Source organism: Sceloporus occidentalis, unplaced genomic scaffold, assembly GCF_023333645.1.
Source record: "Sceloporus occidentalis isolate IW3139 unplaced genomic scaffold, rSceOcc1.0.p SCAF_4, whole genome shotgun sequence".
Lineage (NCBI taxonomy): Eukaryota > Metazoa > Chordata > Lepidosauria > Squamata > Phrynosomatidae > Sceloporus > Sceloporus occidentalis.
Window position 1 is genome coordinate 97,136,666 of NW_028316984.1, and position 26,731 is coordinate 97,163,396.

General features: G+C 41.1%; 1 protein-coding gene across 1 annotated transcript in view; it reads left to right on the top strand.

Moving 5' to 3' along the window:
* The window catches only part of KCNQ1 (potassium voltage-gated channel subfamily Q member 1), a 427,358-nt gene that overhangs the window by 50,542 nt on the left and 350,085 nt on the right, over positions 1–26,731 (top strand). Inside the window, exon 2 of the mRNA XM_089523097.1 lies at positions 10,159–10,249. Within this exon, the coding sequence (XP_089379223.1) occupies positions 10,159–10,249 (91 nt within the window). The remainder of the gene's footprint in view (positions 1–10,158; positions 10,250–26,731) is intronic.

Consider the following 26,731-nt stretch of genomic DNA (forward strand, 5'->3'; position numbering starts at 1 on the left):
GGAAAACAGATCACATCAAGTGTATTTACCTGACCTTGAAGCCTACAGACAGTCTAGGGATTCTATTGGTCTACCGTCCACCCCGTAGCCTAACAGACTCCCTGGCCAAGCTGACACAGCTGGCTTCTCATCCTGGGGGACCTCAACATCCCCTTCGAGGCCAGCTCATCAGATCTATCAGGTGCAGCTCGGTTGTTCATGGACTCCATGAAAGCAGCCATGGGCATGTCTCAGTTGGTATCGGGGCCAACACATTGGGTGGGTAATACACTTGATGTGGTCTTTAATACGGATCAGGAACATCTGTGGACAGAGGTAACTCCAACCTCTGCCCTGTCATGGATGGACCATTTTCTGATCAAGGTGGGACTGAAGGTCATTACTCATGCTCCCCTCAGGGGTAGAGGACCTATTAGAATGGTCTGCACTCGAAGGCTGATGGAACTCAAACGGTTCCAAGAAACCCTAGAGGGTTCTATGGTTGAGAATGATGACGATTCTGTCAAAGCCTTGGCTGATACCTGGAATAACAATCTTTCCAGGGCTATAGACATTATCGCTCCTGAGCATCCTTTCCGGCTCGCTTCTAATAAGAAAGCATGGTACACTCAAGATCTTTGGAAAATGAAGTGAGCCGCGCAACGACTAAAGCGCTACTGGTGGAAACATCACCGCTTATCGAACAAGACACGCCATAGGGCTCTCCTTGACTCCTATGGAGTGGCAATCGACACAGCAAAGAACTCGTTCTATGCTGCTCGTATTGCATCAGCGGAGTCTCATCCAGCAGAGCTGTTCAGGGTGGTTAAAGAGCTAACCCAACTTCCTCCCAATGCCGGTATTACAACAGAAACTATGGGAAAGATGTCCAGTGACTGTGGACTATGTTAGACTGGATCACTTTGAGTTTGTAAATACCGATGAAGTGGACAAGCTTCTTGGTTGTGTAAGGAAGACAACATGCCCTCTCGATCCTTGCTCATCCTGGTTGACCGCTCAACATTATTTCAGCCTATAATCAATGCATCCCTTAGGGAAGGGAAATTTCCATCTAAACTAAAACAAGTGGTGGTTAAACCACTTTTGAAAAAACCCTCCCTGGACCCTTTGATAAGAAATAACTACAGACTGGTCTCCTTACCACCATTCTTGGGCAAGGTGATTGAGAGGGCAATTGCTTTCCAACTACAAGCCGTCTTGGATGAAGCCAATTATCTAGACCTATTTCAAACCAGCTTCAGGGTGGGATACGGAGTTGAGACTGCCATGGTATCTTTGGCCGATGATCTCCGTCTGGGCATCACCAGGGGAAGTGTGACTCTGCTGATGCTCTTGGACATCTCAGTGGCATTTGATACCATAGACCATGGTATCCTTCTGGAACGCCTGAGGGAGTTAGGTATCGGGGGCACTGCGCTCCAGTGGTTCCATTCCTACGTCTTGGGTAGATTCCAAATGGTTATGACATGCCCCCATGCTGTTTTAATATTTATATGAAGCCGCTGCGAGAGATCATCTGGAGGCATGGGGCGCAGTGTTATCAGTACGCTGATGACACCCAAATATGTTTCTCTATGCTTCCGACTCTTGAAGTGACCAAACATGGCATTTCTCCTTTGAATGCCTGCCTTGAGTCGGTAATGGGCTGAATGAGGGAAAAGAAACTCAGACTGAATCCAGAGAAAACGGAGGTACTAGCGATAGGATCCCTAGGCCCAGGCAGGGATGTTTGCCAACCTGACCTGTTGGTACCAAGCACTCCTAGATCCATCTCTGCAGTTGTCATCTCAAGTAGATGTGACGGCTAGGTGTGTATAATTACAGCACTCTAGAAATAAAGTTTAATAATAATAATAATAATAATAATAATAATAACAACTTTGGTTGATACACCAACTGCATCCTTACCTGGACCAAAAGGACCTTGAAGCAGTGGTACTCGCACTGGTAATCTCTCATTTAGATTTCAGTAATGCGCTCTACATGGGGCTACCTTTGTACCAAGTTCGGAAGCTTCAATTGGTTGAAAATGCTGCAGCCAGATTGGTCACCAGAACATCTAGGTTTGACCACATAATACCAATATTAAAATCTCTTCACTGGCTGCTGATCAGCTTCCGGGCCCAATACAAAGTGTTGGTTATTACCTTTAAAGCCCTATATGGCTTGGGCCTGAGTTACTTGAGGGAATGCCTCTCCCTACACAATCTGCCCCACATTCTCAGGACATCTGGGAAGAAATTATTAGAGTGTGCAAAAACTAGGTTAACAACAACTTCCCACAGAGCATTTTCCGCCATAGCCCCCAAGTTATGGAACGATTTGCCGAAAGAGATCCGCCTTATTACCACCTTAGATGCCTTCAAGAAGGCACTCAAGATGGATCTCTTCCGGCAAGCCTGTCCACCAAATTTGCTGTAAAATATCCCACCTCCATTAGTACTGTATGTTTTATGAAAGTTAATTGTATTTTATTAACCTTATTGTATTGATAATATGCTATTGTTTTTACTGAATGTATTTGATATGTTTTTATTGCTGGAATAATTTGTTTGTTGTAATTCCGCCTCGATCTGCAGGGAGAGGTGGGAAATAGAAATAAATTATTATTATTATTATTATTATTATTATTATTATTATTATTATTATTCTGTGTCAGGAATAAACTCTTCTAGAACATGGCCACATAACCCGAAAAACCCACAAAAAACTATGGATGTCGGCCATGAAAGTCTTCGACTTCACAATGTCTCAATTTAGCAGGGATAGTCCTGGTTAATACTCTGCTGTTCTAATTTTTTAGTTGCTTTTAAAATGTCCCAGTTTTTCTCTTTTCCTCCCACTTCCCCATTTCCTGCCCAGCTTATTTCAACTACTGTAAACTCAGTGCAAAGTACAAAAGAAGTTTGTACTCAATTAATATACTCAATTAACTAGAACACAATTAATGGATTCAAACTACAGGAAAACAAATTCCACCTAAACATTAGGAAGAACTTCCTGATGGTAAGAGCTGTTTGACAGTGGAATATTTCATTGAAGTGTGGTAGAGTCTCCTTTTTAAAAGGTTTTTAAACATGGGCTTGATGGCCATCTTTCAGGAAGGCTTTGATTGTGTATTCCTGCATGGCAGGGGGTTGGACTGGATGTTCCTTGTGGTCTCTTCCATTTCTATGATTCTAGTGCAGTGAGGGGAGAGGAGGGGATGGAAACCTGTCCTTTCCAGTAGGCTCAAGCAAGAACAAATGTCTGCAGTCTCTTCTAGTTTGTGTGTTCTTACTCATTAATAGCCTTTGTCATCTTAGTCCCACTGATGTTGCCTAGACACATGTATCTTGATTTTCATCTCTGAAAGGTTGGTGGTTATAGAATGTGTACAGGTTAAGTTTCTCTTATCCAAAATTCTTGAGACCAGAGGTGTTTTGGATTTCAGATTTTTATTTTATTTTATTTTATTTGGATTTTGGCATCATTGCATATACAGTGCACCTGCGCCATACGCGGGCGCACTATACGTAGCTTCCTGCTTATGCGAAAGCCATGCAGTAATAAAAACAATGGTGTGTATGCCCACTCGCATGTGCCGCATCGCCGCTGCCGCATGCACATGCCCCATTGTTTCCTATGGGCGTGAGCATATGCAGATTTTCCCTTATGTGGGGGAGGGTGTGTGTCCGGAACGGATCCCCCACGTAAGGAGAGGGCCCACTGTACATAATGAGATATTGGGGATGGGAGCCAAGTCTTAACATGAAATTCATTTATGTTTCATATACACCTTATAAACATACCCTGAAGGTAATTTTATACATAATATTTTTAATAATTTTGTGCATGAAACGAAGTTTGTGTACACTGAACCATCAGAAAGCATATGTATCACTGTCTCAGCCATCTATGTGGACGATTTTGGAGTATTTTGGAGTAGGGGAGACTCAACCTGCACTCGGTTTTCCTGATCCGTAGGCCAGGTGTGGAGAAAGTGCAGACTGCAGGCTACAGATCGCCTCAAGACCCCCACTTTTTCAGCTCCTGAAGCCCCCATCTATCCTTCAAAGCCCCACAAAGCCTGCAATTTAAAAAGTGTGAGTTTTGAGTGAAGATTACCTGAAAAATCATACTGCGAACACAAAAAATTGCATCCCTAATCTCCCAATTCCCCATGGAAACCCTACCTCTTCTCAAAAACCTTCTTTCCCCTTCATTTCCTCTCCAGAATGGAGGAAAAGAATATATTTTGGTAAAATTGTGTGTGTGTGTGTGTGTGTGTGTGTGCTGCAATAGGATTGGGAAATAAAACATTGGCCCTGATCCCATGTTGTCTACTCCCTGATTTAGACTATTTAACTATTCTGCTAGCAATCGGAGCCTGGAAGTACCATGTTATCTATAATAAGTTACTTTGGTAACTATTCATTTTTCGCAGTTAGCAAGCTGGAATGGTGGTACTTTTTTGCCTTTTATGACCAGGGCTTATAATTCACTCTTTTTCAACGTAACATGATAAAAGACAGATCTGAAAGGCCGTCTGAAGGATGGAGTCAAGATGTAGCATCTACACGAAGCATGTCCCAGCTTTGCCCTCAGGGCGGCATGACACTGTGTCTACATGATGCAATGGTGCTGTGTCTACATGACACAGTGCCGAATGAATGCTATAACGCCACAGCGCCACAGCTATGGTGCCTTTTCCATGGGGCAAAAAGGAGCTGCTTTTTCTGTATATATTAGGACTTGAGCATCCACAGATTTGGATATCCACAGCGTGTGTGCATCTTGGAATCGTAACAAAGACCAACTGTAATGAATAACATAACTCAGTTCTTTCCAAACTTATTCTAAGGTCTGCTGGTTGTTAACTACTGTTAAGTGGCAAATTTGGGCTTCCTATTTGTCTTAATCAGATACTTTGATGTTCAGTGAATTGATTTTTTAAATTCATATTTTCAAGTAACATATCTAGATGTTAATCTGTTTTAAAGATGCACAAAAGCAATGTCAATTGGGCTTTTATCTTTATTACTAATTGGCAGTTACTAAAAGGGTAATTTCATATGTGTACTTTTCCCATTTCAAGTCCTCTTCCTTAGGACAAAATTGAGGGTTCCTTAAATTATTGGCATGGATGAAAAGCAAGATTACTGATTTTCATATGGGGAACTCACATATCAATAAAATTCCTTTAAAGTGCATATGTAGCTTATATGAGACAGGACGGTTTGCTTAGTCCAGCCTCTTTCATCCACAGTATCTATGGGAATATTTTTAAAAAAATAATAAATATTTTTTTAAAAAATGAATTTTCCACAATAGGTGCATTAGCTTCATAACAACTATGTAATTTCCCCATTTTATTACATGGGGGAAACAATCTGTGGAAGTGCATGCCTCTTCTCTACCTTTCCCATGTTTTAAGCAACATCATCCTCAAATTACTGTAATTGCTCGGTCTAGAGAGGCTTACATTAGGTATTATTTGCAGTATTCACTTTCTTGAGTTGTGTAATGTCCAAATGGTTATTGGCTATAAGTCTAGAGGACTTCCAGGAATAAGTGTAACTTCTTGGGGAAAGTACAAAAATTATAACCTATGGATAACAGCTTCTTCCTAAGGTTTCAATTTAAATAAAACTCTTGTATGTACGCAAAGTTCTCGGGAATGCTGTACTTACACAACAACAACAACAATAAATAATAATATTTATTTATATTTTGCTTAATCACTTGGAATCCAAAAGGATTATACCAATAAAATGAGATACAGTTAAAAATTCTAAAAACCACTATCCCCCCAGTATAAAAACATAGTAATACTAAAAAGAGATTAAACCAATAGTATAAAATAACAGTTAAAATCAATAGAAGATTAGTAAGAAATTTATAGCAGGGTCCAGATAGGATGGAAAAGGGGATGGAGAAAAGGGGGGGGGGCAGGTAAATAGAGGTAGCCTTAGTCTGGAAAGGCCTGCTGGAAAAGATCAGCTATACTTTTGACATTTTGATCAGTTGTTTACTAATAGCCACCAAGTTGCTTAGATATTTATCAAGCACTCACATAAGAAAACACTTTTGGACTTAGTTGCTTTGAAATAATTGTATAATAATGCACTCTAGAGCCTTGAAATCAGCTGCATTGTGTTCCTTCTGGAAAACCTGTTCTACCAGTACAGCAGCCTCAGATTGCTTACCCACACACCACTCCCTATATCTTTTAAAATTACAGGTAATCCTTTATCAACTGATTATACAGTACTATGAATGTTGCCCACTCCTCACTTCTTATGAATTGTCCTTTTTCAGGTGATAGTGCTTCTTTTATTGGTCATTCTAATTTAGCATTCATAAAGATGTACAGTCAGCCATAGATGTTTTATCCATGGATTCCAACATCCACAGTTTGAAAATAATTTAAGGATATATAAATTCCAAAAAGCAAAGCTTGATTTGCCATTTTATATAAGGGACACATTATATTTAATGGCACTTGAGCATCCATGGATTTTGGTATCCATGGGGATCCTGGAACCAAACTCTAGCAGATACCAAGGGCCCGCTGTACTTCTTTTTGGGAAAAATATGGGATATCCACTGAAAACCTAGATCTCCAATATGATATTTCTCTCCTTAGCATAACATTAAGGACAGAATCATTTAACAAATAACTGCCAGCTGAAGGACTGTAACATTTGGCAGAGGTCCTGCTACATTTCTGGTGATATCTCTTTGAGGAATTATTACATCTTGGTGGAAGGACTCCAGGAGGCCAGTTTAGGATAAGGGAGCTGCAGGAGGGGGACAGAGGTAATAAAAGTAGGAAGCAGGAATTGAGTAGGTGAGAGAATAAAGGCAATGACATGAAAGATTACCATTATTTCTAAATAAATGTGTATAACTAAGTAAACTAGACAACTGAGAAGACAGTGAGACAGAACATAACAGTGATGGAATGCAGTGTGAGAGATGGGCCAGCAGTACAGACTGACAGAGCCATGGCTATGCGAATGGAAGAAAATGGCGCTGATGACGCAGAAAGAGAACAAAGAAGGTGACACCCCCAGGCCAGCCCTTTGAGCGCTGCTCCTTCCATCTCCAGGTTCCTGAATCAGACACCCTTGTCATTACCATTCGGATACCGCGAATCGGACCCCGGGAGCAAAAATAATCCGTTTTAAAACCTACATTTTTTTAAAGCGGTTTATAGGCTTATAATCCTGATTATACAATAAAACCCGATTCAGATTCGAAACTGAATGGGAATGATTCCGGGGCAATGGGGATCAGATTTGGGGTTAAATGAGAATGATGCCCCCTTAATTCGCATCCTAATCCACGTTTTAGGCCAGTGGGAACGCCACCATAGAGAAGTATATTTGGGTGTAATCAACGTACTGATAACACCCCACCCCATGTCTCTGGATGATCCCGCCCAGCTGCTTCATGTAAATGTTAAATAGCATGGGAGACAGAATGGTGCCTTGAGGGATGCCAAATTTTAACTCTCTCTGTCTCCCAGCATCACCATCTGCCAGTGTATCTGTGCAGCCAGTGTATCTGTGCCCTGCTATAGCTTCTAGTTTCTGTATTCTTCCTCATTAATCACTTTTGCCATGTTGTTCATAGTCTGATGTTGCTTTGTCATACATATCCCAGTTTCCATTTATGGAATTTTGGAGGGTATCCTACATGGTTCATCACCAGTTGGTCATAACAAATATTAGGGGCACAGTTCTCTTTTTAGGAAAAGAAATAGGCTCTCCTCCTGCATTGCACTATTAGGTTTTTCTGGTAAATGGTTTTTTTATGCTTACTTCATTACTTTGGTATGGACTATGACAGTGATGGTGAACCTTTTACAGACCGAGTGCCTGAACTGCAACCCAGACCCCACTTATTTATTGAAAAGTGCCACATCCCTCTGGCTTTCTAGTAAAACTCTATGCTAGTGTGACAGCATATGTGCCCACAGAGAGGGCTCTGAGTGCCACCTCTGGCACGCGTGCCTTAGGTTCACCATCACTGGTCTATGATTTTCAGATACATTTAAGATGAAAAAATAATTGGTTTTTTTGCCCCATTTGTCTTCCTTTAAGTCATGAAGAAAATTCAGATAGTATTGACTTGCTGCCATCTGGTGGTCAGTTATAGTGGGTGGCCCAAAAGTAGGTAGCAACAACTGTCTGTGGCTCCAAAATTGCTCTGTGTCCAGCTATCTGTGCGCTGTGTGTTTGCATGTCATCCCAGCAGTTGGGCATCGTGGTGTGAATGTGAGGGGTAAGGCCTCCTTTGCTGCTAATTAATATGTGTTTAATGCAGAAAACAGCATTTTCTGCTCAGAAAAAAACAGGAATTAATATTTTTGCATAGAAATAGTATTTTATATACATAAAATGCCTATTTTCTGCACAAAACAACCACATGCAATTTTGCAGAAATTAATTCCAAAGTGGTCTGATTTTTGAAAATTTTCTTGCAATGGGAAGAAAATTGCTGGAATTACTGATTACTTCCTTCGAGAAGAAACTTAGTGAAGAATTACTGTACAACCTAATTTACATAATTGATGCAACAACTATAAAGTCTGTAGTGGATCAGGCGCATGTCAGTCCATCTATCTGAGCATTGAAGCTAAACTGAAAATAGGTCGTGCAACATGACAATTATCCTCAGTTAATTCTTGGCACACACATGCATCCTGTTTGTGCATCTTCTTTTTTGTTTTCATAAAAAGTACAAAGATGTTTCATTGCTTAGAGCTGTTTCAGGAAATCCTTTTCACAGGGGGGAGGGGACATTTGTTTAAGCATATCTTTTCTTAAACCTTTTCAATGATAGTTTTTTATAAGTTTTGGGGGCTATGTGGCTGTGTTCTAGAAGAATTTATTCCTGACATTTCGCCTGCATCTGTGGCTGGCATCTTCAGCCTTCGACTTCACATCCACAATAATGCTTCTGTTCTGAACAAATAAACAGATGAGAACCAAATTGGGACATAATGTACAAAGTTATTGCATCTGGACTGGTCTTATTGTCTGAGCATTAGCAAATTTCTAGCATATTTCGAATCAAGATAGCCCAATCACATAGGCTGAATAATACCTTCTGGCATACTTTAGCCAGCTGGAATAGTTGCAACAACTTTCCTCTAGGAGCTTCAAGCCAATAGCATGGCAAGTGAACTGGTGCTGGCTGATAAGTGCCATGCATACCAGGCTATGTAGCATCTATGTATGCCTATGAGTTGCTGCAGCTTAATTACTTGTGTGGGGCAAAAAAAGGGCCTTGCTAGTGCCATGCAGCACTTTTGTGGTGGATTAATAATAATTGTCATTCAAAGGTTTGTCAAAATTAATTTGAGCACCTCTTTATTAACCCAGCACTAGTAGTTGGGCTGGAAAGTAGAATTTAGAACCAGGCATTTGTTTACTCATGCAATTCTTCATTCACTTAGGAATATTGCATGGACATCCACATCCCAAGCTGTGTTAGCACCATAAACATAGGTTTGGGCCAGTCTTCCAATACCCCTTTAACAAAGTTCTTCCAAATTATGAAAAAAAATTCCATACCCTACATTGCACTCTAGCTGTTTTAAATGTTTAATACAATTGTTTACTTAATGCTTTTTTAAAAAAACCTTTATATCATATATTGTTTTACTGTAGTTTGTTTTAATTTTATGCTGTAAACTGCTTTGGTTTTCATATTGGGAGAAATATGGGATATATATTAAATAATAATAATAATAATAATAATAATAATAATAATAATAATAATGCCATAATAAAAATAGTCATAGAGCCAGAGAGGAATTACTGCAGCTCTCCAGAGGTTGTTGGACTGCAACATTAATCAAGAGTAACCAAAATCAGGGAATGCTGGGAGTTACATTCCCACATCTGGAGGGATACATGCTTCCTACCCTTGCCATAGAGGCTTGAATTAGATTCCTGATACCCTCCAAGCTCCTCTCCTAATGAACAACAACCTTCATTTCCTGTCATGGTTATCTCAGCAGTGGAGGACTGAAAGTTCTCTTTTAAAAACAACAACAACAACAACAACAACAACAACAGTTTCTTGCCCTTAATTTCTGTCATAACAGATAGCTTTTCAAGGAAATATGTTTGTGATTTTAAATTTTGTTTTGTTTCTTCACAGCTTCCTCATAGTGCTGGTCTGCCTTATATTCAGTGTGCTTTCCACGATTGATCAATACGCAGCTCTGGCTACAGGGACGTTATTTTGGATGGTATGAATATGAATATTTACTTAACACAGATATGATTTTATGTATATTTCCTTGGAAGACGTAGGGGCTCAACAGACCACCCCTTTGGAGTGGCCTTCAGCCACCTCTTTCTTTGCTGGATTGGGGCTGTGGCAACTGCAGCTGCGGCCCAATCTGGCCTTTCCGCAGCACAAAAAGAAGCTGCAAAAAGTGGCTCTTTTTTGTACCATGGAAAGGATATTCTAGCTGTGGCAGCAGCGGCTTTTTGCTGCTTCTTCAGCGCAGCACATGCAAAGGCTGCGCTGAGGATGTGGCATGATGCTGCCTGCCATCTGGTCAAGCAGGCAGCATGGGAGTGGAATTGGGGTAGCCGACATTTGTATGCCACGCCCTCACTCCACCCCCATGCCAACGTGTAACACCGGTCTGTTGAGCCCCGAAGTAAGGAATCTTATTTTTTAAAAGTAATATATTTGAATCCTTCTGATTTGCTAACATATCTAAACATGGAATCTAAACTATTTTAAAACTAAAAAGGTCCCCCATGCTACGTAAGTGTGTGTAGGGGGGCAATTTTGGCATGATTTTTACCTTAATCAACTCCTTTAACACCCAGATAAAGCCTTTTTAAAATTAGGAAGTAAACTTGAAGTTGACATCTTGTCTATTTCCTGGCTTTAAAAGGCCTTTCTCAGACCTGCTACTGTCACTGAGGCCCAGAAACATGGCACAATTACCCTACACACTCTGGGACAGAGATGGAGGTTGTGTGGCCTTGTGCATGTTGCTGGATTGCAACTCCCAACATTCCTCACTCTTGACTCTGCTAACTAGGTCTGCTGGGCCATGGTATCTGCCAACATCTGTAGGGCTGCCTGATTCCCAGTTAGGGTGTAGTGAGTGTAAGGAGCATTTTAGAGGGAGGGAGAGAGGGTTTCAGTAACAAGAGTAGGCTGCAGGGTTCCCAGGTAGGGTTGCCATAACCTGGCTGCAACCGGGTTTTTCCCGGTTTTGGCGGCACCTGCCCAGTCACGGCACGGGTGCAGCCAAAACCCGGGAAAAGCCCAGTTGCAGCGGGGTTGCTAGGCAACCCTGGGGCCTCACTGCCCTCCTCCTCCTCCACCGTGCATGGCTGCGTGGAGGAAAAGGAGGGCAGCAAAGCCTGAGGCGGAGGAGGCTGCAGGGAGGCGGCGCCTCTTGGGCGCAGCCGCGCCAACCTCCCCGCCTCCCTGCAGCCTGCTCGCCTCCTTCCTGGTCTCCGTGGGGGCCAGGAAGGAAGCGAAGCCCCGGCAATGGCCGGCGCTCTCCTCGCCTCTTTCCTGGTCCCTGCGGGGGCCAGGAACGAGGCGAGGCCCCGGCGATGGCCGGCACTCGCCTCGCCTCCTTCCTGGTCCCTGCGGGGGCCAGGTACGAGGGGAGGCCCCGGCGATGGCCGGCGCTCTCCTCGCCTCCTTCCTGGTCCCGGCGGGGGCCAGGAACGAGGCGAGGCCCCGGCGATGGCTGGCGCTCGCCTCGCCTCCTTCCTGGTCCCTGCGGGGGCCAGGAACGAGGGGAGGCCCCGGCGCTCGCTGGCACTCACCTCGCCTCCTTCCTGGTCCCTGCGGGGGCCAGGAACAAGGCGAAGCCCCGGCGATTGCCGGCGATCGCCTCCCCTCCTTCCTGGTCCCTGCGGGGGCCAGGAATGAGGCGAGGCCCCGATCCTGGCCTCTGATCGCGGCGAGGCCCGGGGCCCAGGCGGGGAGGGAAAGCCTCCTTAAGTGGAGGCTTTCCCTCGCCGCTTGGCCTCCACTCCCCGCCACGATCGCGAGAGGAAATGTAGGACAAAATTTTCAAATGTAGGACACATTTTTGTGTGTCCTACATTTTCCCCGGTTTGGAGGTCCGGCACTATGGCAACCCTATTCTCAGGTCCTGCAGGGAGTCAACCCAGCCCTCCATCCCCTGACAGTTGCCTGTCAGATTGCAGGATCACAATTATCCCAGAGATCAAGAGATAATCATTTGTAATGTCACAATGGACTGTGCTTGTTACAAGGGCAATATTACAAGAGGCATGTAACATACGTGAGACGTTAAGTATTACCACAGATAGACAGAGTACATCATTCAAATACAAAAACATGAAATCTAACAACTGAGAAAAATACATGTACAATACTTTATAAGACAGTACTTTCACCCTGGGATTTCTCCCCTTTGCCCTGAGGACTGGAGACAAGGGGCTGGACCTTGAAATCTGGGAACCCAAGTTGTCCACCCCTGCTCTAATATCTGCAAAAATTTGGGGGTATCATTCTTGCATGACCACATGCCTTGGAAGAGTACTTACAGTGCCTTACATCCTCAAAGCATCCAATTTGAGAGAGGTATTCTGTTGCATGATTCAGTCAAATTGGAAACTCATTTTCATATGAGCAAACCCCCTGCTATTCTTGTTTTGTGCTCCCTTTATGGGCAGATTTTCCTTTGATAGTTTATACATTCTCTCTCTCTCTCTCTCTCTCTCTCTCTCTCTCTATATATATATATATATATATATATACACACACACATACATACATACATACATATATATATAAAATTAAATCCAGTGTTCTAAAGCAATCTGCTAGTTTATATATGCATTTATTTATGGTGTGTATTTTTTAAAACCTCAGAATGTATCCATTGGTCCTGACCAATACAACAATTCTAATGGTCTCGTTTGCTTAGCATCTGAGCATTCAGATACAAGTGTGTTCAGTAGAAAATTTTGCATTCTCTGAAGTAAACTGCTTGATGTTTATGAAATGCCTCCTGATAGGCACACCAACAGCCCAGTCATTCTATTCCTAACTAGCATTTCATCAGGAGTTAATGGTATTGCCTTACTTGACTCAATTTCTTGGGGCAAACCAGCATGCATATTTTATTTGAGTGGCTTTTCTTTGGGTACTTAATCCTGCAGTTGCTTTTTTCATGTTGGGAATTCCCCATTGTGTGTATATTAATATTTAATGTTGGCAAAACCTTAACCTCCTTTTTTTTCCAGAGACTCAGCTTTCACAGTTAATATGTTCAGTAGGGCCAATGTTTTTAAAGTCTTTTCAGATTCAGTTTGTACAAGGTTTGCTGTCTTTGTTTATTACCACTTGTTGAAAATGAATTATTGTATAAGCCTAGTAGTGAACTGTTACATGCACTGGATGAGCAAGCAGGAATATGCTCTTCTGTTTTCATCAGAAAAGAGATTAGACACATTCACAGTGAGGCTGGGAATGGATTCCATTAGCAGATCAAGGTGGCTGTCACTCTCACCCTTACAGAGCCCCATCAGAGAAATATCAGCTGGCCACTATCACACCTGGAGGTCGCACTGCATTGCTTTCACTATGGAAGAAGACAAACACTTGAACCAAAATCCATGGTCCAACAGAATGCTGGCAGAGTGAAAATCTCTGCTAACCCATTTGTGTTGGTTGTCCTGGGTGGAGCAGGGATGGAAAGAATATTTGAAAATATATTTTTAAAACATGCTTTTCAAGGGCTGAGAAACTCTTAATGAGAAGAATCCATGACTAATGTAAGTCTTTACAGTTTATTACTTATTCTGAGCAAAATTTGCATGTGGTGCTTTACACAGGAAATAGCATTTTCTGCCATAAAACATATCTACAGCTGGTCATCTATTCTGTATCCATAGATTCAATCATCCATGGCTTGAAAATACCCCCCCCCCAAAAAAAAAAAACCATTCCAAAAAGGAAATCTTGATTTTGCCCTTTTATATAAGGGACACCATTTCCCTACATTTTACTGTATAGAAAACCATTTTACTGTATGGTTTTCAAAGATTTTATTGCTGTGGAAAGACAATTGCTAAATTTACTTATTGTGTCATTTGAGAAGAAACTTAGTGAAGAATTACATTGCTGGGGTAGAAGGCGTCCTTTCCTTTCCAGCTCCTTTAGTTGGTGTGCAATAGCAGCCAGGAGAATCTTGCACAGAGCTACACCCTGCTGGCCACCATTCAGTTCTGGGGGACATTTAGGTGTGTTCTGGCTGCCTTTGTGTACCCAGTTAAAGAAGGAATAACCCCCACCCCAGTGTAAAGCCTTCCTTCACCTCCTCTTCAGATGTGAACAAAGCTGAAGTGTGTCCAGGTGTACTTCTACAGGTGAACAGTGGCTGAGGAGATAGAGGTGCACCTGGGAGCTTGGAAGCTGCTTTTTCCACCCCTGGTACAAGAGCCCTGTGCATGGAGTTACTGAAAACCTCCTTCTGTAACATCTCTAAAAATACATAAACTGGTGTAACTGTTCTTCTCAACCAACACAAGAGAGAAGGGTCTCAAATTCAAGAACTCATATCTAACAAGACCATAATAAATAAACAAATATCCCCAAAACTAATGATAAAAAACAATATGCAAAATGTCAAACCATTTTAGGTATTCACATTAACATTGTTTGAAAGATTATATATTGTTTCTATTGTTTGTCTGATTAACAATTTTTTGCATGGAAGAGTAGCTCTGGTGTGCCGACTGCCTGTGGTTTCTTTTAAAACGGGTGAACAAAGTGTGGTCTTCAGGTCCTGCCCAGGATCCAACTTCTTTGGATTGTTTGCCCCTAAATGCCTCATATAGCCTGCAACAGGCGGGGTGGGGGAATTGTCCATGTTGTTAATCCTTCTGGATCACTTCCACTTGTAAAAAATGATTTCTTTTGAGGCTAAAGTGGCCCAAGACCCATCTCTCCAAACATGGTGAAATTGCCCATAAGCCTCCTAGAGGTCATTTCAGGGGAAAAAGTTGGGGGTAATGAGACCTCCTAACTCCCAAGAGTGGAGCACCCTTGTTTTATAGTAAGGATTAGTGTAATGTTTAAAACAATAAATAAGATTTTCCCTGCTGACAAGAAAAAAAATTAAGTATTTGGAAGTCACTAAAGGTTAATGAAGATTCTTGAAAATACCTGGGACACGAAACAACTAAAGTTAATCAATTATTTAATGAATTATTTCAATGGGAGAATTAAGAACATACCTTAGTCTAGCTCATTTAATCAATAAGATTTCAGAGTGCTTAATTTTGATTGACATGCATCCACAGTTCTGTAATCATGAAGCTTCATAAGTAATGACTTCTTAATCTCTCCCCACCCGCCCCCGCCCAGTTCTGGGATTGACAAGAGGCTGTAGGATTAATTTAGTTCCACTAGGTGGTGCTGCCAGAAGGATTTTGGCTCTCAATCTTGTGCTGGAAATTATTCAACATAAACTGATGTTGAAGCCAAACCTATGAGTGGATCATCATGCTGCAGAGTATATGTACACTTGGCATGTTTAAGATATTAGTGTAAGAGAGTCTGGGCCATGACTCATAAATGGAATAAAGCTTATTTGAATAATAATTGTTTCTGAGAGTTCAGTATTTAAACGACGGAGAAAGTAAATTCACAGATGTATTCCCCTTGTGAAACTATATTTTTTTCTTTTATTTTCATAAGCAAGTTTTTATGCTGCCTGGACATGGCAGAATGTTGTTATCTCAGCATGATCTAAGAAAACCCAAGCACATGATCCAAGTGGATTAAACATTCTAACACACAGAGGGATATTCAGAGTGTCTGAAAAAGCCATTTTCTCTCAGGAATCTCATATTGTTGTCAGTTTTGGTCCCAGAATTATAAGGGTACATTTTTGCAAGCAATATATAATCTATGTGCAACATCACAAGTGGTGGATTACTTTTCCTCTCTTCAGCCTTAATTCATGCTTATACTGGAACAAATCATCATCTTGATTTAAAACGTGTGACAGGTTCTTGCAGATTTACTTTTCTTTGTTGCTTTACTATTAATGTATTTTGTTAGGAGACAATTGTATGAAGTTGGTGGGTTGAATCTTTGGAGTGTTTCTACTCTGTCTCATATTATTTGTCCATCCTTCCATTTACCAGATAATTTATATTATCAACAATAATATGTCTCTCTTCTGTATTGTAATCTTTGATATCAATCTGCAACATTTCATTTTTAAAAATGGACTAAAGTATTTATCTGTTTATTTCTGATACTTGTATAGCATCTAATCTAATGTTATTACTAAGTGATTTATATAGAAAATACATAAAATCACAGCTAAAACACATGTAAATACAGTGTAAATTAAAATAATACACAGAGCAACATCACAATCAGTTTTGCAAACCAGAGAAGGTTTGTTTGAACAGCTTAGTTTCCAGAAGGCCTCAAAAATTCTCCACATTTTCTGTCCACTGATCTTGATGTGGAAAGGTGTACTAGACATGAGGGTTTCATCTGTACTACAGAAATAAAGCAGTTTGACACCACTTTAACTGCTATGGCTCCATCCTATGGAATCTGGGGATTTGTAGTTTTATGAGGCACTAGTACTCTTTGATAGAGAATGCTAAAGACCTTATAAAACTACAGCTCCTAGGATTCCATTGGATGGAGCTATATATCAATATATTGATGATGCTGTGCCCCAGCAGATTCAGATAGATGTTAAATAGCACTGGGAGGGGCAAGATAGTGGCCTGTATCATCTCACAGTTCACATACTGGGGTGTTGTAGCACAGGCATATCTTTTCTCTGGAAACAACTCCATAAGTAAGAGCCAAATGACAGTAAAATGGTGACTCCATTTTCTAACTGAAATAGGTGACCCAGGATCAATGTTATCAAAAGCCCCTGAGAAATTGGACCTCAACCCATACTGGACGGATCAAGGTAGTAACCCTACTAAGTTATTTAGGAAGTGTGTTAAATCAACATGGAAGTAGGGGAGTATGCTAGCTTTGCCCCTCTGCCATCTGCACTTCTGACTTAATACACTTCCTAAATACCTTAATAGGGTTACTACCTTGATCCATCTAGTATGGGATGAGGTCCAATTTGGGTACAGGACTGGTGCTGGTCATCCATTAGGAGCAACTCTCAACAAGTAAACTGTTTTACTTCTTCTCTGTTTTTCAGTGGCTTTTGAGAACATTGATCCTGGATCACATATTTCACTTAGAAAATGGAGTCACCATTTTACTCTCGTTTAATAAGTGCAACATGATCAAAAATAAAATAAAATATTCTGTTTAAAAATCTCCCAGCAGGTACTGATTTTCAGAAAATACTGTTGTAGAAGAAGAGACTACTAGGACATAATATTGAAAAGAAGAAAGATAGTTTAGGGGAAATGTTAGTAATACAAGGTAAACAGGGTGGTGGAAGTCTGTGTAATAGCAAAATAAGCATCTAATAATATTTACTTAAAAGCCACTCCACATGTACTTTGTATGTGTTGTATTTAAGCAACAAATAGGCACAGGGAAGGAAGTTTTCATGTGCACAATCTTTAGGGGGCAGTGTTGAACTGTATAGTAAAGCACATAGAATATAGGTTAAATTTAAATGGCTACACAGCAAATTTTCATCACTATTGTGTTTTTTAAAAATCAAGCAATCAAGACAAAAGTGCTCTACAGTGAAATTATAAAGAGTAATTCTTGTATATCCCTACAATATTTGTAGTATTTGAATTTTATAGTGTCTTGGTAAGGCTGTCAGGTTCAGGAGGACAGAGGATGAAGAAAGGTGGCAGACAGTACCTGTATAAAACAACTCCTATCCAGAGTGTTTATATCCCTCCTGCAGTGCTCAGTTAGTTCTTTCAAAGCTTCCTCATAACTGTATTTCTCATTAAGGCCTTCATTGTGAAAATCACCCTAATATTGGGCCATCAAAGCTACCTGAGTAAAAAGCAGCCATATACATTTTGATGTAGTGATGGTTAGAGTGTTGAAATAGGCCTAAGGGGACAAGTTAAATTCCCTGGTTGTCCACCATGAGGTTTACTGAGTGACCATCTCTCAGCCTAACCCACTTCACAGGGTTGCTGTGAGGATGAAATGGCAAAGGATATGCATAGGCTGCCCTGAGTCAATGGAAGATAGGGTACAAGATTAAAAGAAAATAAAAGAAATAACAATATTTAAAATTATTAATAAATGAGTCAGTAAGAATGTATGCTACACCTTACTTCTTAATGAAAGTACTGTAGTAAAAGTGTATCGCATTAGAAACTCACTTTCCTCTTTACAATAACCTTCTGCTTGAGTTTTTGTATTAAAAAATGAAGTAAAGGATATAAAATGAATAAATACGTAAGTCTAATTGTATATGGGGCTCTGTAATGAGTGGCTCTGGCCAGAACCCTCTAAAGTGACAGATTGCAATCCAGCACAGACCAGTGGTGCCAAATGGTTGTTACCATCTGCTGGTGGCTTCATGGCCTATATGATATGACATGGATAATCTCACTGTAATGACTGTAATGGAGCATCTGTGGACTGCCATACCTCCCCCAAAAAAAAAATCTACCACCAATGCTAATATCATTGTTGGCAAATGAAAATGAATGGGTGGAGATTATCTGTTGGTGAAAAAAGAAAAGAAAATCCTTTCCATTATTCAGATGGAAGAACAGTTGGTGGTACGCATTGGGCAGAATGATAAGGGAAGATGAACTTGTATCAGGGATGGGGACATCCTGGATATTGGTGACCTGTTTTTGACTCATAGCATTTATGGGATAAAATGTGTTTTGTGTGTGTGTGTGTGCGCGCGCGTGCGTGCGTGCGCATGTATATGCATGCTGGAGTCTATTTTCAAATTTAAAAAGTGTTTTTGGCATTTTGGGGTTTTAGGAACATCTGGAGATCTGGTAGCAAGACAAAAGCCACACTAGATCCCTTCATGCAGCCTGGGCTGCATGTAGCCCACAGGCCACACAATGCCCAACCCTGCTCTAAATTGTACAGATTGCAATGTTCAAACAGAAACTGTGTTTTCAAACTGAGTTTTCTATTGACATTTATTGAGAATGCTTTTTGAATTCTGTGAGGAATTTCATTCTTTTGAAAGGTTCTACGTAGCAACTGAACCTTTTGCAGAGGTATTTGAGCTGTTAATGGGGAATTAATATCTAATTATTAAGAATATTGAATTTTTAAGAAGGAATGTTGCCGTGAATGAAACAATGGGTCTATATTTGAATGTGTCATCTGTTGATACAGATGTAATCTATCTGCCCGAATTTATCTTTATTCAGTGGGGAAGAATATTTACTTAAATATACATAATTTGTCTAAACTTTCTCAATATAGAACTCTGAAATTCATATATTTTGTTTCTCCTTGAAGAAATCCTGCCAGCAATATGAATTTTAATAACCATTTGCAGTTAAGTGTGCAACAGCAATTTTTTTGTTTTGCAGAGTGTCTCAGTAAGAATGTTTATGTAGATTTCAAATTCTTATTATATAATTTTTCTCTTGTTGAGGAGGGGAGAGGAAAGCTTAATTCTATTGAAAACATGGACAGATAGCAGAATTGAGCACAGAGTAGGATTTTTAAACTTATCAGGATTAGCATGTAACACTTGCTGTGACAGGTGTTTCCTTTATGTCTTGTCCAAAAAGTCTGGGAAGTAGTTTGTCATTAAGTGCTACATTCAGTGTGTATCTCAATTTCAATATAACTGGAGGGCCCAGGCTTTGTTAGGTCCTTGTTTTTACATCTGACCTCAGCCAGCTGGGGTCTATTGTCTTAAGCGTAATGTAACAGCTGACATAACATAACGGATATCAAGCTGAAAAGCCAAAGCAGCGTAGTGAACTGATGAAAATGAGAGGAGAAAGGAATTGAGAGGCTAGGGCGGGTATTACAGCATCCTGACTCAAAGTGGAGGGCTGATTTTTTTAAATTGTTTTCCCTGGGGGAATTAGCCAGGAAATAATGAGATGAACCTGCTGATGCTCTGTTTGCAATTGATTGCATATGATAGACTACCGGAGGAAGGTTTGGGTTTGCCAGCTGTCATTCGCTGGTAGCTATTGAATTGCTTTAAGTGGCCCTTGGTGCGGAAAGAGAGTCTGAAATTGCAGGTGTGCTATAATTGCATTACTGCAGTGAATACTGATGGATGGGCTTTCAAAAGCCTGTGAAATGCATATATTTAAATGTCTTAATTTCCAATATGTAAAATGCATATTGCGTATTGTTTTTTTATATACATAACATTGTTAGATTTATGAGGATGTTGTTATGATAGCTCAAATTTATTTTTGCAATTTTGGGAGCAAGATCAGAGGTTACAAAGGAAAGATAGGTCAGAATCCTATTGTTGCACTGTATAAGGTTGCAAGATCTTAGGGTCTGGCTCTGAGTCTCCAGTTTTTATGGATTATCTCTAGGCAGGAGATAAAGGTATAGACTCTCTGGTTTTGGTGGGTTCATCTCCATGAAAGAAAGGGCTCTGAACTCTGAGCTCAGCTATGAAAGCAGCAGTTTGCAAGGTTTAACTGACTCTCCAGATTGTTGTTGTATTGCCAGGGCTCACCCTCTACTCTGCTCTGCATCCACCTTCTGGCTAGAAGCATGTAGGCTAGATTAAATGTTCCTTATACCATCTCCATAAATAACTAAGAAGGAACAATCCTTTCATTTCACCTTGATGTGCGAACAGCAACCTTAGCTGTGTATGTTTGTGTGTGTACCATATATGCTCATCTATGGGGCTTGACAGACTGCCCCGAATTGGCAGCAGGATAGTGCCTATTTCCTAGCCAGATCAGGGCCCCTATCCGGCCTTTCAAGTGGCTCCTTTTTGTGCCCTCAGAAGGGCACTATAGCTGCATTGGCGCTGCTATATGACTCTCCTTTGGTGCTGTGTCATATGGATGAAGCGTCAGAGGAGCATTATGATGGCGCACGGCATGTGGAGCAGTGCGTGGCATCATGGTGCCCTGAAAGCGAAGTCGGGGTGTGTGTCATCCGGATGCAATGCCCCGACTCTGCTCCCAGGGTGGCTTTTCAAGCTGGTCTATACAGGGCCTAAGTTGACCTCACATATAAAACAAGGACAGGTTTTAGGGGCAAAGTTATGGATTTAGATATGATCTGAGGATAGGTGAAGGGTAAAACTTAGGGGCACGTAGTAAAGGATCTAAAGGATGAAACAATGGAAAATGAGGCAAAAGAACTTACAAAATTCAAGCAGACATAACTGTTTGTGTTCACACTAAAGGCAGGACAGATGAGTGTGTGGTTGTGGGATGGGGTTGAGGCTCAGTGCTTCCAGGACAGATTACACTTTTGCCTTTCACCAGGGCATGGTTCCTTTTTAAATAAGAGTTAAAATACAGAACTTACACTGGCTTGTAGATATGTCAACTCAGGTTCTTTGATCATTTTTTGACTAAAATTTTTAGATTCATACACGAGTACGCATATGCAATAGATATTAGGGTTTTTTCCTTCCCCAATTTTTCCAATTTATACTCTTCCTCCCCAGCCTCAAAATTTCTGTAATCCCAAGTGGCATCCATTTAGCACTGCATCTCCAATTACAATTTCGTTATGCCTATTCCCCCTCAAAAGACAAGAGGAATAGCACATTAATTTATGGCCTCACAAGAAAATCCCATTATGTATACACAGATGGAGTTTTCTAAAACATCAGTGGTGGCAATGATGTGTGAGTCAGACATGCTGTAGGCAGAACATAGAAAATGACTGAATCTGAATTACTGATATCACTGAATTACTTTTTATCTGTTACTTTTATGCTGTTAAACTTGAATTTGTCATTAATTTTTGCAGTCTTATAAAAGTAACTCTCTTCATTGTTCAGTCTGTGTGGATTTTTTGTTGTCATTTTTCATTACGGAGGGTGGACCTAAGAGAGATTGACATAAAATTTGGAAAAAATCCTGCCAGAATATGTAAAAAAACAAAAAAAACCCTTTTTTAAAAAACTAGAAAACTCTTGACATTGGTAAATATTTATAGCAGCATATCAGCTTACAGGTAAATGTCACACTTTGCCATGTGACAGTAATCTTGTCCCAATCATGGCTGTTCATAAATGGCATTGTAAGCGTTTTGATCCAGCAAGTTATGTACTGTAGTAGAACACAAACTTTGCTACTTGAAGTTGGTGTTGCCCTATTCAGTACTACTTTTTACCCACAAAGATTATTTCAATATTTGCAACTTGCCTGTTTTTAATCCCCCCCCCCCCCCCCAATATCACAGTCTACTTTTCCCCAAGTGGAGGTCTCTTGGTAGCTCTGTTAGTTTTGAGGAATGCTTTGTCTGGCCTGGGTTTTCAGGATGAGCTCCGTCCCAACCTACCCACTGCCTCACTTCTGCAACTGGAAGTCAATTTCTTAACTCTCTTGATGACTATATCAACTCACGTACTACAAGTTTAGCTGTGCGTTGTGGCACTACCTCATATAGTGCCACAATGCTCCCCAGTACCCAAAGCATCACTGGCTTGTAATAAAAAAAAGTGGGGTGAGCTCATTCAACAGTAGTACGATTAATTGTATTCCCCCTCTGCCCAGATTATGGGGCACCCCTGCCTAAAATGCAGAGATTAAGCTCAAACATGGCCACAATTGATTGTTTACTACCTGGATGTCACTACTAGACATCTTACACAATAATCCAGTTTAATGCCACTTTAACTGCCATGGCTAAATGCAATTTTGGGAACTGTAGTTTGTTGGCACCAGAGCTCTCTGACAAAGTAGGCTAAATGTCTCACAAAATTACACTCCCCAGAATTCCATAGCATTAAGGGATGGTGTCAATCTTGATTATTTCTGCAGTGCGGATGCAGCCAATGAAACCCACCATTTCATGTGGGCTGATCATGGTAGACAATGATCTTCTGGCTATAGTTGCCCAATAGTTACATTACTAGTAGTGATGATGGCATAATAAATATAGCAGCTTATCTTTAGCTACTCCCAGTACCTCACAAAAGTCCTCCTCCTCCAAGGGTAGCCCTGTTTTATCGAGCTTCTGTGGTTGATCAGTTCATGCTCATCTGGAATTTTTAAAGCACTAGTAAAACCTGTTACATCTCCCAAGTTTGTTTTGGTTTTCAAGGTGTGCTGGATTTTATAGTTTTGCTGCATGTTTTAAGTGTGCGGTTCTTTATCATAGCATCTTACTTAATTAATGCTATATTGTTCAATCCAACTGTGTGTAGGAGGACACCCACCAGTATAACAGAATTTTTTCTTCCTTTTCCTTTCATCAACCCATCCCACCACAATTTTCCCTCCAGATCTTCTCTGGAAAATTCCCAAGACTCTAGAACAGAGCTTGACAGCACAGAGGGCTTTGAGGGCCATAAGAGAAAAAGCAGTTTAGCCTGGAAAAGAGGTTAAGAGGTTAAGAGGTGATATGATAGCCCTGTTTAAATATTTGAAGGGATGTCATATTGAGGGTGCAAGCTTTTCTGCTGCTCCAGAGAACAGGACCCAGAACAATGGATGCAAGCTACAGGAAAAGACATTCCACCTCAACATTAGGAGCAGCTTCCTGACAGTAAGGGCTGTTTGACAATGGAACACGCTCCCTCGGAGTGTAGTGGGATCGCCTTCCCTGGAGGTCTTTAAACAGAGGCTGTATTGCCATCTGTCAAGGATGCCTTGATTGAGAGTTCCTGCATGGCAGGGGGTTGGACTGGATGGCCCTTGCGGTCTCTTCCACCTGTATGAATCTATGATTCTAAGTGGAAATATAAATAAATGCTGTTGTATATCCTATTAAAACATTCGTATTACGTACAGTAAGAAGGAGCTGTAGGGAAGCAGCCTACAATGACTTACATAATAAGACATTTACAAGGTTTATAAGAATAGGGAAATAGATAAAGATGTTGACAAACCATTATGCCCTTAGAAGCTGGCAAGTTGAGAAGTATTTACATGGATATATTTAATACAAAGAATAAAGATACAGGTTGAGTCTCCCATATTCAAAATCCAAAATATTCCCAAAATCCAAAATATTTGTTACCAAATATTGGCGATTTACAGACCGCCCCTTTGGGGCGGCCTGTATCCGCCCCTTTCCTCGATGAATCGGGGCTTCAGCTGCCACAGCAGCAGCCCTGAGGCCCCAATCCACCACTTTTCCAGGCCGTGGGGAAGCGGCAAAAGGCCACTTCCCTGCGGCCTGGAAAGGGGTGTCCTTGGGGCTTCAAGCCCCAAGGACACCCCAACAGCGGCGGGGAAAGGAGAAAGGGGCCACTCGGCCCCTTTCTCCTTTGTGTCGCTGGCACAGCCGTGTAAAGGCTACGCCAGTGACACAAAACTTGGAAGAAGCTCCAAAATGGAGCTCCTTCCTGTGCCGTGGAAAGGGCGCTACAGGGTCCATGCCGCTCCGTTTGGAGGCAGTGCGGTTGTGACGTCCCAATGGCGGCGCCCATGTAGAATGGGCGCTGCCATTTTGTACATGCTGTGTACATACTAGGGTTGGGGGCATCTGAAAAAGACTCCCCCAGGCAACCCTAGTACGTACACAGTACGTATTAAAAGTCTCGTTTGGAAAGGGCTATTGTTACAAAATAACTAATTGAATTTACTTTTCACTGTTCTAAATTTTTGTTGCAAGAGAAATTTCAAGATGCTGAAAATGAAATGACTAGGAAAAAAGATTTTTTTAAATCTGAGTCATTTTCTCACCTATCACTGTCAGAACTTTCTGCTTCTTCTGATCCTTCATTTTTGACCTCTTCATAGATATCTAAAACTGAAGTTTTAGCCAGACTAAGGTATGTTTCATGTGTCTATTCAGATGGTCCATTGCATGTCTGTGTGTATTTTTTAATTTGGTGTATTTTCAAACACGCACCAGAATTTTTCACACGGTACAGATGATGGAGGAATCTGAAGCAAATGAATAGCAAGAATCAGAGGCTATGCAACGCAAAGGCCTTGCCATGGGTGTATCTACATAATGCAGTCTGATGCCACTTTGAGTGCTGTAGTTCTCTCCTATAGAACCCTGGGATTTATAGTTTTCCAAGGTCTTTAGCCTTCTGTGCCAGACTGCACTGATGCTTCATTAAACTACAAATCTAGGATTCTCTAGGATGGAGCCATGGCAAAGTGCTATCAAATTGCATTATTTCTACATTGTAGATGCACCCTATATTACATTGTAGATGCACCCTATGTTTGATCTACAGGAAAGGCGGTATAGAAATCAAGTTGTTGTTATTATTATTATTATTATTATTATTATTTTATGCATGGTAGAATCCTGCAATGTATTCTTGGACCAAATACCCAATAGATATTGCACACTTTACAAGATCTGAAAGTTCCTTTCCAATACCAAGTCCTGTATGTACTTACAAATAATGTTAGAGAAATAAGACTAGTAATATATGCAATATGTTTAAGGCCCGGTACATACCTTCCTTAATGTGCGGAGCGATGGCAGCCTTTTTTCCACCAGAGGGAAGCCGCAGCCAGCAAACCACACAGCTTCCCGCTGGCGGAAAAAGAACCCGCAAAAAGCAGGTTCTTTTCACGCCGCCATTATGATGCCATTGGCGCACTCATGACATCACAAGCACAGTGCGATGTGCGAACGCTGTGCGTCCGTCACATAACAATGCCAGCGCCCATATACACGGGGGCGATGCCATTGTTATGGCACCACACTGTACTAGGATTAGGGACTGTGTGGTTGCTGCGCGGTCCCTTAACCCTAGTACGCCGCCAGCATGGTGCATTCAGTGCATCTCTGCCACACCAAAGACAGCTTGTCTTAAACTTTTTGCTCATCATAAAATAAAATCTTTTATAGATATTTTTTCTATTTCTTTATTTTGTCAAAGGAAGGCTGTGGGGGGATTCAAACTATCCCTCACATTTCTGTTCATTTTTTTTCCCTCTGGGTTTTCACACATCTAAGAACTGCTGTTCCCTTTTCCACTACTAGGAGATTGTGGAACAGCAACCTCTACAATCCTTAAATAGCCTTTGTGTGGAAACAGACCAAGACCTATCATTTAGTGGTGGAATGTACTTTAAAAGTCTTGTCTTCAGTTCCAAGCACTTTTCAGATATGGCTATAAAGGAGTCTGGAGAACCAGTATGAGATAGCATACTTTCCAATATTTCACAGATCAAAACCAGGACAAGCAACATCAGTTTGAGGTGAATAGAGCAAATGTTATTAATAAGGAAAAATACACCAGCTAGGAGAGGCTGCAGCAGTTTGCTTTTGACTGAGCCTACTGGGGAGGGCAGTACTCTTTCCCTTCCTCTTTTTTCCTCCCCTGCTTAGTTAACTCAGTGCTAATTACTTTTGCACATTGAAGTCATCTTGCAACCAATTGAAGTAAGCTGAGAACAAAGGGGGAGAGTGGGAGGAGGAGAGTAGCAATTGCAAAATTTTAAAAGTAGATGAAAAAAAAATGGAATGACAGAATTAATGAAGACTGTCCCTGCCAAATTGGGATAGCTGGAGGGTATGAGTCAGTACTGAGTTGGATAACACTGAGTTAAATGGACCAATGGGGTCTTTGTTGTTGTTAACTGCCCTCAAATCCATCTCAACCCATGGCGACCCTATGGATGAGACATCTCCAAGACCCTCTATCCTTCGCTGCTCTGCTTATTTCCTG